The 14741-nt window shown below is 34.3% G+C and overlaps 2 protein-coding genes across 2 annotated transcripts; both read left to right on the plus strand.

Annotated features, from left to right (window-relative positions):
- The first annotated feature begins 1729 nt into the window (after positions 1-1729).
- LOC118060354 (trifunctional UDP-glucose 4,6-dehydratase/UDP-4-keto-6-deoxy-D-glucose 3,5-epimerase/UDP-4-keto-L-rhamnose-reductase RHM1) lies at positions 1730-4396 on the plus strand. Its single transcript, XM_035073563.2, has 3 exons — positions 1730-1858; positions 2166-3717; positions 3798-4396. Exons 2-3 carry the CDS (start codon positions 2179-2181, stop codon positions 4239-4241), a joined length of 1983 nt encoding a protein of 660 aa, XP_034929454.1. The 5' UTR covers positions 1730-1858; positions 2166-2178; the 3' UTR covers positions 4242-4396.
- A 7350-nt stretch (positions 4397-11746) lies between these two features.
- On the plus strand, positions 11747-13320 carry LOC118060355 (probable sarcosine oxidase). The gene has a single exon (XM_035073564.2). The coding sequence runs from the start codon at positions 11917-11919 to the stop codon at positions 13153-13155; it is 1239 nt and encodes a 412-aa protein (XP_034929455.1). The 5' UTR covers positions 11747-11916; the 3' UTR covers positions 13156-13320.
- The last annotated feature ends 1421 nt before the right edge of the window (positions 13321-14741 follow it).

The following is a 14741-nucleotide window of genomic DNA, read 5'->3' on the forward strand; positions in this document are numbered from 1 at the left end:
TATTAATTTGTTTGGGGTATTTGTTGTCTATTCAATATTTTGTGAATAATAAAATAACATAAAAAAAATAAAATTAGTGATCTTAAATAAGAGTATTTAGGTATTTTTTATTTTTTTACACACAATAGAATTATATATGTACCCTTGAATGCAAGACATTTAGTTCATTAATGTAGTCAAAGGTATTTAGGTTTTTTAGCCTAGATTTTATTGTTAAATGTAAGTTTAGTTGAGGATAGTAATGTAACTCCCCTTTAAAATAATGATTTTTAATTGAAAAGTTATTGATGCATGTAGAGTAAGCACCAGCATGTTAAAACCGCCGCACACATTGTTCGGCGCCTGCAACAATTTCTAGAGATAAAAAATCTCTTCCGCCATCTTAGTCGATTCTTCTCCATCTCCTTTTACATTATAGACGGTGAGTGTATTTCAAATATGGACGAAGTATTGTTGGTGACCATTTTTCTTCTTCTTTTATTTCTCTCCTACCTTGATAAATACATTATGGTCCTCATTGTTTTTTTTCTTTTCAAATTCAGACCTTTTAGTTTTGATTGTTGTTTTTTAGTCATTTTTTGTTGAAGTTTTATTTCTTTTCAATTTAACCTTTGATTTGTAATTTTTATATATTAGGTATTTCGATTTGATCCTTCTACTTTTAATTTTTTCTTTGTCTTTTTGTCAAAGTTTTTATGTCTTTTAATTTTATCCTTCAAATAAAGTTTATGATTTTTTTTTCAATGTTTGTGATTATAGCTAAACTTCACCTGCAATTACAATATCAAAAAGTGCTCCCAATCTATTTTTTTTTTTTTTTTAAATCAAGCTCAAGTAAAACTTGGTCATGAAAAAAGCTATGGGACCTGTTGTTGTAGAGTCTATCAGGGTTTAATTACTACTTGCAAGACATGACCAAGTTTTTGGGCTGGAGCAAGACGGAGCTGAAGGTCATAAGCTTCGGTCAATCCAAGAGAGCAAACTCGTTTGGGCAATTGGGCCTAAAAAAAGAAGAAGCTAATTTTATCTTTTTAATCCAAGTAAAAAACATAGGTCATTTACATCATCATTAAGAACTAATGGGATTTATAAACTCTTGACAAATGCAAAATCACCTTCACAAACACAAACAGTTTTGAGCTTTTTAAATTATTAATATTAGGGTAATTACACTTACTGCTGCTAACAATTCTTGAATTAGGATGTTCAATAGAGGCAAATACTTATAGTAACAAGCGATACAACAACCCTCAATTTTATTTTAAAAACACAATTATAATTATTTTTTAAAATATTTTTTATTTGAAAAGATATTAAAATAATATTTTTTATTTTTTTAAAAAAATAATTTTATTCCAGTACATTAAAATAATTTAAAAATATTAAAAAAAATAAATTTGAAGTAAATAATTTTTTTTTTAAAATACTTTTAAAACACAAAAAATGTGCATTTTAAAACCTCCCCCGATAGAAATCTTAAATCTTAACCATTAAAGCGTAACTTCAAGATCCATTAAGAGGAGAAGGTGTGTTAGCATACACATTTGCATGCATGGAGGAGTGTAACAGGTTGCAGTGCCACGAACTTGAGAGTGTTTAATCTAACAAAAAAAAAAAAAAAGAGATTAGAAAGCTGCTAAATATGGCCCAACTACTAGTACTGAATGCAAGGAGAAATTAACACGTGAAATGTGTTTTAAAGGCCAATATAGAGTCAGAGACCTACTTAATCTCTAACAACCCATCACCTTAATCCCCACTTTACTTCAAAATAATCCTACGTTTTAGCTACTGCTTCTACCTTCTTCTTCTTTCCCTTTCCATGAACACCATCTCTGCAACTCTTTCTACTACTCCTGTAAGTGTCCTCTCTTATTATTATTTTTTCCCATTGTTATTATCCTGTATCATGCAAGAAACTGTCACATTAATATACTGATGTACTGGCTTGATTAATGCACTCCTTTAACGTATAGACAGTTTTGGTCACGCCCTGGTGATTGAATTGCCTCTGAATTTATGGCATTGTGCGTTTCATGATGTCTTAAGGCAATGCATTTAAGATAATATTGTGTTTTAAAGTGATGGATCTGACAGATTTTAAGAGCGTAGGAAAGCAAAATATTTCAAGATTTCTCAAGTCTTGTGCTAAAAAATTGATGCAGTGAGACAAGAAGGATGTCTTCTGATCCTGCTCCATATGCGCCGAGAAAGATCCTCATTACCGGTGCAGCCGGATTTATAGCCTGTCATGTGACTCGTAGATTGATCAAGGACTATCCTGATTACAAGATTGTTGCCCTTGACAAGCTAGACTACTGCTCCAACCTCAAGAACCTTGCTACATGTCGCGGCTCGCCGAATTTCAAGTTTGTTAAGGGTGATATTGCCTGTGCTGATCTTGTAAATCACCTGTTGATTGCTGAGGATATTGATACGATCATGCATTTTGCTGCTCAAACTCACGTGGATAATTCATTTGGGAATTCATTTGAATTCACAACCAACAATATATATGGCACTCATGTACTTCTTGAAGCCTGTAAGGTCACAAAGAAAATCAAGAGGTTCATTCATGTTAGTACCGATGAAGTTTATGGTGAAACTGATATGGAGACGGACATTGGCAATCCTGAGGCTTCTCAGCTTCTTCCTACAAATCCTTACTCTGCGAGTAAAGCAGGGGCTGAAATGTTGGTCATGGCTTATCATAGATCTTACGGCCTTCCTATCATTACCACTAGAGGCAACAATGTGTATGGCCCTAACCAGTATCCTGAAAAGCTTATCCCCAAATTTATTCTCCTGGCTCTCAGAGGAGAGCACTTGCCGATTCATGGTGATGGATCGAATGTTCGAAGCTTTTTATACTGCGAGGATGTGGCAGAGGCATTTGATGTGATACTTCACAAGGGAGCTATTGGACATGTTTATAATATAGGGACCAGGAAGGAGAGGCGAGTCCTCGATGTGGCAGAGGATATCTGTAAGCTGTATGGATTGGATCCTGAAAAATCTATCAACTATGTTCAAGACAGGCCTTTCAACGATCATCGATATTTCTTGGATGATCAAAAGCTCAAGAAGCTTGGGTGGCAGGAAAGTACTCCTTGGGAGGAAGGGCTAAAGATGACAATGGAATGGTACACGAAGAATCCTGATTGGTGGGATGATGTATCTGCCGCTCTTCACCCACATCCACGCTTGAGTATGATTGCTCAATCCAATGATGATTCATGGTTCTCTCAGAAGGGACTCATAAGTGATGCAAAGGAAGCTGGTAAAAGTGATGGCAGTTCAGGACTGAAGTTCTTGATTTATGGCAAGACCGGCTGGATAGGGGGGTTGCTAGGGAAGCTTTGTAAGGATGGGGACATTGCATTTGAGTATGGTCAAGGAAGATTGGAAGATAGAAAGTCAATTCTCAAGGATATAAAGAAAGTAAATCCAACCCATGTGTTCAATGCTGCTGGGGTTACTGGAAGGCCTAATGTTGATTGGTGCGAATCGCACAAGGTAGAAACAATTAGGACTAATGTGGTAGGTACATTGACTTTAGCAGATGTTTGCAAGGAGCATAATCTCTTGATGATGAATTTTGCAACTGGCTGCATATTTGAATATGATCAAGATCATCAAGAAGGATCAGGAATTGGATTCAAAGAGGAGGATAAACCGAATTTCACAGGATCTTTCTACTCCAAAACCAAGGCCATGGTAACAAATACACAACCCTTCTTCCATTTAAGCTTAAATATCAGGTAATTTTCTAAACATTTGCAATGTTAAATGTGCAGGTGGAGGAGCTGCTGAGAGAATATGAGAACGTCTGCACGCTGCGAGTCCGGATGCCAATATCATCTGATCTCAGCAACCCAAGAAATTTCATAACGAAGATCACTCGTTACGACAAAGTGGTAAACATACCAAATAGCATGACAGTGCTAGATGAGCTCCTGCCAATCTCAATCGAGATGGCAAAAAGAAATTGCAGAGGAATATGGAACTTCACGAATCCAGGAGTGGTAAGCCACAACGAGATCTTAGAAATGCACCGAGACTACATCGACCCTGAATTCAAATGGATGAATTTTGATCTAGAAGAGCAGGCCAAGGTGATAGTAGCACCGAGGAGCAACAATGAGCTGGATGGTACAAAGCTGAAGGATGAATTCCCTGAAATGTTATCGATTAAAGAATCAATACTTGAGTATGTATTCAAGCCCAACAAGAAGACATGAAACATTAAAGCTGTTGTAACCTGCAATTCTCCCCTGTTTCATACTCTTTTCTGAATTAATAAACATTAAAGCTGTTGTAACCTGCAATTCTCCCCTGTTTCATAATCTTTTCTGAATTAATAACATAATAAAGTTTGTTATTGTCACGGATCAAATTCATGTAGAGTGGTAAGGTTTGGTCGATTTAGCCACTTCGCAGTGATACGGTTTGGTCGGTTAATGTAATAATTTCTCATTATCGAAAAGCTAACTCTTCTGAGCATGTTCTAAGGCCACATGTTCTAATGGGCAGCCAATATTTGAACCCTGGCACGGATTTGTCACAATCCCTTGATGGAAGATGAGTCAGTGCAGCTTTGCATCCACTGAGCAGCCTATTGGTTCCAAAATTTAGAGAGACAGGGACTTCAAAGATTAACGTTTTGTGAAGATGGTAGTACAAAGAATCTGGACAAAATTATGCTAGAGGAATCAATTGACTACCTCTTTACAAGCCAGAAAAGTAAGAGCAAGCCTTGCTAAAAAGTTTCACCGCTTCTTAGTGAATGGATTGAGTCATTTTCATTTGATTAATTTTCTTCGACTTTATAACATAGCATGATATGGAAAAGGTGCGTTTCAGCATTTTCTTTGTCTGATTAGGCTCTGATTGTCTTTTTAGATAGAGATGTCTTTACTCGGGAAATATTCATGGAATCCATCGCAAATTATGGTAATTGTTTTTTTCCAAACCAAAACCGCAAAAGATATCAAAATCCCAAGCACGTTTGGAACGAGCTCATTTGTGTGATTGCATGACATTATCAAAAGAGATTAGTGGTGCTAATTGATGGTGACAGAATCAAGCCATTCAAGCTTTTGATTGCAGCTGGTGCATGATCTTAGCTTTATCTGGTGCATGATGATTGACTAAAAAACGTGGAGGGATTTCTTTTCGTGAACAAATTCCACAGATGAAGGGGATGGGAAGAGTAGTAGTGTTAGACAAGTAGTGATATCTCTGAGTTTCGAACAAGACCTCAACTCTCTTAATTTTGCAAAAGTACCATCGAATTACGAATCCATACTGCTACTCAATTTAGCTAAACTAACTAGTTAAAATAAGATTTTATGAGCATTGAAGGAGTTAAGATGTTTAGAGGGATAGGGCTATAAACTTATTCATCCACAGTCATAGCCTGTTTAATAGAAGTATAAGCAATAATTTATATTTGAACAATTTCCACTTTTTCGTTTTTCTATGTGTGTGTGTGTGTGTGTGTGTGTGTGTGTGTGTGGGGTCTTGCCAGCTAACTTCCTTCAGTGTTTTTTTTTTTTTTTTTTTTGATTAACGTGGGTGTTCGGGTCAGCTTGCGCGCACCTCAATTAATCTCGCGGGCCCTGAAGTTAACGACCATGTAAGCCTTCAGTGACTATTATATGAACAACCTAGGGTTCGAACCTGAAACCACAGAGGGAGCAAACCTCTTGATCCCAAGCTTTAACCACTGTACCACCACCTAGATGATTCTTCCTTCAGTGTTCTTGGCTATGGCTATGGATGTGTCTGCTGCTTGCGAGAATCTGTGTGTTTCCGGTTTCTGGCTTTTTTTGGGAAAGGTTCTGGCTTGGCTTTTTTATTTATTTAATTCATTTTTCTTTAGTTTTGTTTGAGTAATATTTCAAAATAATCCCCTCTCCCTTCTGAAGTATAGAAAACAAGTGAAAATAATTTAAGATGAAATAATATTTTTAGATTGTGTTTGGTTAAAAAAAAAAAAAAAAAAGTACTTGGAATTCAAAAGTGCTTCGTTTTGATTAAGCAAGGCGTCCACACATGGTTGCAGGAGTACTTGGAATTCAAATCTCAATTATTATATGCTATGTTTTTGTATTATCGTCACCCAATAAAGTACTGTTATTTTATTCAATCAAAGCTACAGTGATTGAGATGCTTTCATACATTATAACGTAATATAAAAATAAAATAATAAATTAAAATTTTAATGCTGCTCCACTATCAAGTAACTTTGGGGTATAAGTTTTTTTAAAAAAATCATTTATATTTTAACAGCTACTTAACGATAACGGGCTCACTGAAATCTTTTGAAAAAAACATGGATGATTTAGGTAAGAAAAAAAGTGTAGATGCTGAAGTGAAACATTTGTTTATTTATAGGGACTGAATTATAATTTACATATCTTAACCAATCACCTTGCTAAACATAGCAGAGGCTGCATCGCTGTTGACAACACTATCGCAAATTCTTGTGGTTTTACTTTATTGAAGTAAATGATTTCGACGAATTCTTTATATCAAAAAGTTCCAAATAGTACAAGATTTATTAGAGATAGAATCTTTAAAGATGTGATCATCCAAAAGTGTGTGCGCGCGCGCGTGAATATGTTGCATCGTTTATATTCATGCATAGCTGGAATGATTTTTATTGTCTTCGGTGTTATGTCTAATTTGAGATCTGATTTAGTCTAAGAACTGATTATTCAATTGTTGAGTTAATCTCATTCGCATGATATACAATAAATTTAGAACAATCCCAAAAAAGCTTTGTTCTGGAAAAAAAAAAAGTATTTCTTTTAAAATTGATATGATAATTACATGGCATATTAACTTGTCAAGTTATCCAAATCACAGAATCAACTTGTTAAGTTATTTGGGTTCACTTGGATCAACATTCAAATTGATTTTAAAAAAACCCAGTTCAAATCAAGTTTTAGATCAATAGATTTTCGAGGTGACCCATCAAATTAGACATGTTTAATAACCCTTCCTTTTGAAATGGAGTGTGATGGTGTTAGGATAGCGATGTGATGACAATGACCTATTTTTCTTCTCCTCACACTTTTCTCTCTTCTCTTTAAAATCATGTTGACAATGCAAAGTTTTAGAGTTGTTTTTTGATTTATTGAGATGTTAAATTCAATTTTTATTCTTTTAATTTCTAATTTGTGTTCTTGACCCTTTTATATAATTTAAATTTGTTTTTAATTTTATCATTCAATCTTAATTTGTAATATATTTTTTTTTTTTCCAATTTGATCATTATTCTTTTTATTGTTTTATTTTTTAGTCATTCTGTTAAATTATTTTTCTTTTCATTTTTACTATTCAATAAAAAAATAAAATTTATTTTTTATTTAAATTTTGATCCTCATTCTATTAATTGATATTTTTTTGTTTCGGATTATTTTGTATAATTGAAATTCTTTTTTTTTTTTTTAAATTTTAGTTTTTAACTTTTGATTGGTTGTGAATTAAGCTTTATGGTTTTGGTTTTCTTGGATAGGGTGCTTTCAATCTCATGATTCTTGTCACATGTTTGAAAAGTCAATGCGAGTTGATATCATTTCTTTTTTACTCGTTTTCTTTTCAGCTTTTATCATTAGACATTGATTTTTTTTTTTTTTAAAAAAAATAGGTTTTGTGATTTTCTTAATTTTCTTTTATATCGTGTTATCTCGATCATATAACCTGAGCCACGAGTCTTAGGGGTTAATTTGGGTTGGCTCAGCCGTTATTACCCTGGTTATAGGTTTGTTGCATTATTTTTGGTTGAATTGAGCCAGTCTTTTGTAACATCTCCATTATTTTATCTGGGACAATTTCTTAATTAAATATGAAAATTTATGGTAATTTTTTATATATCATTCTATCGTTTCTAATCATATGAGCCAACATTTTAGAATGTACTTAATTTAGCACAAAAACATTTGTAAGTATAACATTAACATTAATTAGATATAAAAATTATGTTCTATAACTAAAAGGATTCATTCAATATCTTTTACATCATTCATTAATCCCATAATACATATTGATCAACATAAATATATAAAAAATGTCTAATATTAAAAAGGATCTACTCTGTTGCTGCGAGGGTCCTGAAAATAAGATTTTCACTTTATCAACATAATTATCAATAAATGCAATGCATCATTTCATTACACCCATATAAAAATATTTCTTCTATATATTTTATGATGAATCATTAATATTTTACACATCCATATTCATCCAATTAATTTAATTTCTAGCCCTTTCATCGGGGTACTCCTCCCCCGTTAGGCATGCTAACACATCCATCCAATATATCGAGCACTAATCCCTTAATAGGGATGTTAATCATTCCGCCTAAATTATTGAGCACCAGTTCATCCGTCCAATTAACGGGGCACTAGTTCATCTGTTTAATTACTGGGCACTAATCTCTCAATAGGGACACCAATTCATCCGTCCAATTACGGGGCACTAGTCCATCTGCCTAATTACTGGGCACTAATCTCTTAATAGGGACACCAATTCATTCGTTCAATTATGGGGCACTAGTTCATTCGTTTAATTGCCGGACACTAATCTCTCAATAGAGATACCAATTCATCCGTCCAATTACTGAGCACTAGTTCATTCGTTTAATTCCCGGCTACTAATCTCTCAATAGGGACACCAATTCATCCGTCCAATTATCGGACACTAGTTCATCCGTTCAATTGCCGAGCACTAGTCTCTTAATAGGAACATCAATTCATTCGTTTAATTATCGGGCACTAGTTCATCAGTCTAATTATTGAGCACTAGTTCATCAATTAACATTATAATATAAAATGACATAATTTTTTATTAAAAATTAACACATGCTTTCAATTAATCTCTCTAAAAAGATTCAAGATGCAGAGCACCTTCCTGCTGGTTGTACTCGACTAGTAACTCCCTGTTGCTGTGCTGTCCAGATCCTCCAACCTCTCCCTTAAAGAATGAAGAATCAAAAGCCAAAACAAGTTGAATCAAGTTCTCCTTCACACTTCTTTCTAAGTTCAATTTTCCTTCTCTAAAAGCATACTTTAACTCTTAAATTCTTTGAACACCCCTTAACACATCAAACCCTCTCTTTAATTACTCAACATTCTTCTTATCTTTCTTTTTTTTTTCCCAAGCAATTTTCATGAAAAATGACAAGAGCCCTCTTTTCTTTATTTTTTTTTTCTCTTGGCTGGTTGCACACTCCTTTTTTTTGTTTTTTTGCATTGCTTGCAGCTTATAAAAAAGGGTTATTTTTGGCAAATTTTCAATTTCAATCTTTAACATTTGATTGATTGTGAATTAGGCTTTATGGTTTTCTTGGATAGGGTGTTTTCAATCCAATAACTCTTGTCACGTGTTTGAAAAATCAACATGAGTTGGCATTATTTTCTTTTTAGCTTTCTTCATTAAACATTGTTTTTTTAAAAAAGGTTTTGTTATTTTCTTAGTTTTCTTTTACATCCGGTTATCTCAATCACATTACCTGAGTCACTAGTTTTGGGGGTTAAATAGGGTTGGCATGGCCGATATTACCCTGATTATAGGTTTGTTGTGTTAACTTAGGTTGAATCGAGCCAACTTCTTCTTTTTCTTTTTTTTTTAAATCTAATTTCATCCTTTTATATTTATAGTTTGAGAATTGAGCTATATTGTTTGTTTTCTTTAGAAAAAAAAACATTTTTTCTCCAAGTTATCATGATCATTCTTTTTTTTAATTTGGTCCTTATGTTATCATTGCTTGTTTTTTCTATCACCTAATTAAAATAAAACCAACTTTTTTAACATAATCAGGTCTATGATCTGAGTTCTTTTTACTTTAAAACATATTTGCAGCACTTGAATATTATTTTTTACACAAAAAAGTTATGACCTCGTGGTGCAGCATAGATCCACAGCTAATTATAACACTAATTAATGAGGGGGATTCACATTTCTCCTCCACACATATGACTGATCATTGGAATATTAATATGTTTTTTTTTTCTTTTTTTTTTAAATTTAGTTTTTTTTTCAATTTCATTATGTAATTTTAAATTTATTAGAGAATTGAACTTCATAAATTGTATCAAGAATGTATTTTCTATGAGGTTATTCTAATATCATGACTCATGTTGTGAGTTTAGCTATTTAACCTGTTAACTTGGGTTTTTTTTTTTCCTTTTTTAATTAATTTGTTTTTAGTTTTATCCTTTAATGTTTGCTTGATTGAGAATTAGACTTCATAATTTATTTTTGTTTGTTTTTTTACGAGGTTATCTCTATTTCATTATCAAAATTATGGGTTTGATGAGTTAACTCAATTCATATAGGTTATTTTTTGGGTCCCCCTTTTAATTATTATTTTAAATTTTTTTCTTCAACATTGAGTTTATTGAGAATTAGTTTTCATAATTTGTTTCATCTTACTTTCTATGAGGTTATCCTAGTCTTATGATCTAAATTATGGATTTGACGAGTAATCCTGAGTTGACCCAAATGTTTTTTTATGTTTTTTTTAATTGGTTTTTTTCCAACTCCATCCTTAAATAATGAGTTGATTGAGAATTGTGATGCACAGTTTGTTTTAATATCATAACCTGAGTCATGAGTTTGACAAGTAACGCAAGCATTTGTTTTTTGTCCTTTTTTTATTGAAGTTTTTTGAATCTTATCATTAAATAGTAGATTGATTATGAATTGTAAATCATAATTTATTTCAATTTGCTTTCTATTGGGTTATCATATTCTTATGATCTGGGTTATGAATTTGAAAGATTAACCCGGGTTGACCCTTGTCAATCTAATATGTTGTCGTCTTAATATTAAAAAAATATTATCTCAATTTTTTGTAATTAAACTATGTTTTTTGAGTTATCCAAGTTTTTATTGGACCCACCAAGTTGACTGAGTCACAACAAATCAACCCCCTACATGGTTTTTTTCTATTAGAAAATATGTTAGCAATGCCTGTATATTTGTTTTATATATTTTTAAAAAATTGATCTGACTCACTAGGTAGCAATAGTGTGAGTCAATGATTTAGTAATATCCATTTAATCTATAGTCTATTGAATGAAAGTTAATAAACCTAGCCAAGACTAATAGGCAAGTCGGGTTGCAAAAAAAAACAAACCAAAGTTGATGTTGTTTGACCTAATCGACCTAGAAAGTCAACCCGTAATCCATTTAAAACGGTGTAATTTAACAAATTCTTCAAAACAACATTGCTTTTACCTTTCTTTTATAAAACAAAATGATATTTTTTTCATTAATCCAAATCAACTTAAATTAATTAGTCCAACTTGTGACTCAGAACTTGGACTGGGTTTAATAATTTTGCATAAAATATTAAAGAGATCCACAACAATAGTTTTTATAGGTCTAATTAGTTAAATTTTATACATGTTTGGCTAGATTTAATAGTCTAGTTTTGTCAAAAATTGATTAAAAAAGGTAATATATAATTATAAATAAATAGAAGAAACCCATATCATATGAATCATTTTCTTGCCCCAATTGTCAATTCATCTATCCATAATTTGATTAAAAAAAGAAGCTAATTTCATTGATTGACATATCCTAATTTTGTTTTTGTTATCTAATTAATTATATTTTATCAATTCACTAATTAATATATGAATGCACGTTTAAAATGCATCGGAAAACATGAAAGTCGTGCATGACACCATCATATATTATATGAAATTTTATGCATAAATACAACTAACAAGTTGGGTGGAGAGAGTCCTTTGAATATTAAATCATCATATGGTCCATTTCATTGCGCAATATTTTAACCTTAAAACTGATCATCTCTTACTTCCTCCTTGGATCCAACCTAACCAAGGGAAACCTCTCCTCTAAAAATCTTGGTTCTTGCCACAAGAGAAGTAGCTAGAGATGGAATATTCCAGCCACCAATTTGATGTTATCGTTGTCGGTGCCGGCATTATGGGCAGTTCCACTGCCTATCAACTAGCAAAAAGAGGCCAAAAAACTCTGTTGCTAGAGCAATTTGATTTCTTGCACCACCGTGGATCCTCACATGGCGAGTCACGAACTATACGTGCAACTTACCCAGAAGACTACTACTGTGACATGGTTAAGGAATCCTCACAAATTTGGGAGCAGGTTCAATCAGAGATTGGCTACAAGGTTTATTTCAAAGCACAGCAATTCGATATGAGCCCCTCGGATAACAAGAGCCTTCGCTCGGTTATCTCTAGCTGCGAAGGAAAGTCCATCCCATATCGGGTCCTAGACCGGCAACAAGTGTCCGACCGATTCTCAGGCATGATTAACCTACCGGAGGGTTGGTTTGGCGTGTTAACTGATGGTGGCGGGGTTATAAAGCCCACCAAGGCAGTGTCCATGTTCCAAGCATTGGCATTCCAGAGGGGTGCAGTTTTGAGAGACAACATGGAGGTGAAAAACGTTGTGAAAGACGAGGTAAAAGGAGGGGTAAATGTGGAGACCGCCGATGGTGAAAAGTTTTGGGGTAAAAAATGTGTGATTACTGCTGGGGCTTGGGTAAGAAAGTTAGTTAAAACGGTTGGTGGGCTTGAATTGCCTATACAAGCCTTGGAGACTACAGTGTGTTATTGGAGGATCAAGGAGGGGCATGAGGCGAAGTTTGCCATTGGAAGTGATTTTCCTACGTTTGCAAGCTATGGGGAACCCTACGTTTACGGCACACCGTCGTTGGAGTTTCCAGGATTGATCAAGATTTCTGTGCACGGAGGGTACCCTTGTGACCCTGATAAGAGGCCATGGGGTCCATCTGGGATTTCATTGGATTCTCTGAAGGAATGGATCAAGGGGAGATTCTCTGGCTTGGTTGATAATGACGGACCGGTTGCTACTCAGTCATGCATGTACTCAATGACCCCAGATGAGGATTTTGTGATTGATTTTCTCGGCGGGGAGTTTGGGAAGGATGTGGTGATCGGCGGTGGGTTTTCGGGTCATGGGTTCAAGATGGCTCCAGTTGTGGGCAGGGTTTTGGCTGACCTTGTGCTTAGTGGGGAGGCGAAGGGCGTGGAAATGAAGTACTTTAGGGTTCAAAGGTTTCAGGATAATCCTAAAGGGAATGTGAAGGATTATGAAGATCAGGTCAACTCCTCTTCAAAGCACAAGTAAATGAGCAGACAGATTATTTTCTTGTCCATGAATGTCAATGGGAAAAAAATCTAGAGCTTTTTGTGGCCATGGCTAATTTGTTTGGTATCTTATCTTTAGTACTATATTTATCACTTTCCAGGAATCCATCATTTTATCACCAATAAAAAATAATGATTCTCCAAATTTATCTTCTAACCCTAAATTATGCTTATCCACATATACGAAACGAGAATTTTGCTGCTTTTGTATAGTTTTCAAAAAGAGGAACGAAGCCTTGAACTCATAGAGAAACACTGTGATGATGACTGAATCTGCGATTTGTAAGAGTAAAACGGCAATCACAGATTCTTGGTTGAGCTAAATAATGAATCAATCTGGCCACATATAGAGACTATGTCAATCTACGCTACAATTTGATCCAAACCAGAACCTGCTCGTCAGGAAAATGATAGGCACGTGTAGCACTTTCCAACTTTCTAACCAGAGAAGTTCACTTTGTCAGATTAAGGAAAAACATCCTTGTAGATTTCTTCTCTTTAAGGAGGAAAAGTTGCAAGAACAGCATGCAAGATAGCCCAAAAGAAAATTATACAAAGACGCAAGGCAGACCGATGCAGTAGTGCCCGCGTCACAATAAACCCGTACGAAAGCAATGCAAAGCTCGCATCAAAACAGAGAATAAAGCAGATAATCCTACCATAGACCATCAATCATGTCAGGCACAGGTCTTGTAAACTTTGGGGCAATTCTCGATTTAGCAAGCGACTTGAAACCAGGAACTGAGGTGGAAGAGGAAAACTAAATAAGAATCGAACTGCTTTAGAACAAAAAAACATCGAAGTGCAAAACATATTGACACCAAATTATGGGCAACAGCATCCTCATCTATAACAATAGCAACTTGATCATCTTAAAAGGATGTGGCGTGATGACAAAGGGCTTGAAATCTGCTCAGCAAGTGTTGATTTCGAGTGAATGCATGTATTTTTTATAAAAGCTAGGAACAACCAGGATTTTACTAGCTCACCTAAACCCACAAAATACATTTTCTAAAAGGTAGAGTTTTCTCGAATTCAAAAAAAAAAAAAACTTAATCATTATTGACTCCAAATTTGAATTACAATTACCATAAGTAGTTTGCTCATCTAGGACTGCAAGAAACACACAGAAATTACTAGCAGGTGTCAAACTCAAAACTCTCGACAAGCTTATCCAGACACTATTACCAGCATAGAAGCAAGCAAATCTTAAGATGCAGCCTTTAAGATTGCTCTGCTTTGTCAGGATTTGTTACCAAACATCTTGGAATCACTAAGCAACTAAGTTTCATCATGTGAGAGGATAGATTGGAAGACTCCCCACAGGTTTAACTTCCACAATTTCAGAGGCTGGGTTACTTGGACGTCCCAAACCTTCACCTCCTTCAAGCATATTTAATTGTGATTCTTTCTCACGTAAAGCGCTCTCAAGAGTTTGTACTCGACCTGTTAACTCCTCTGCTTCATTCCTTTCTATGTCCAATAATGTGTCCCTGCTTTGAGCCACCTCCTGTATGTTCTACAATTTAGGCAAAACATTAGTAATCATCAAGATTCACATCTATA

This window comes from Populus alba, chromosome 6, assembly GCF_005239225.2.
Source record: "Populus alba chromosome 6, ASM523922v2, whole genome shotgun sequence".
Classification (NCBI taxonomy): Eukaryota; Viridiplantae; Streptophyta; class Magnoliopsida; order Malpighiales; family Salicaceae; genus Populus; species Populus alba.

What these genes read in the sequence shown, in the direction of transcription:
- LOC118060354 (XM_035073563.2), top strand. Translation starts at nt 2,179, where the DNA reads ATGTCTTCTGATCCTGCTCCATATGCGCCGAGAAAGATCCTCATTACC. An exon ending in ACTCCAAAACCAAGGCCATG is followed by an intron (nt 3,718 to 3,797) that starts GTAACAAATACA and finishes TTAAATGTGCAG; the next exon opens with GTGGAGGAGCTGCTGAGAGA.
- LOC118060355 (XM_035073564.2), top strand. Translation starts at nt 11,917, where the DNA reads ATGGAATATTCCAGCCACCAATTTGATGTTATCGTTGTCGGTGCCGGC.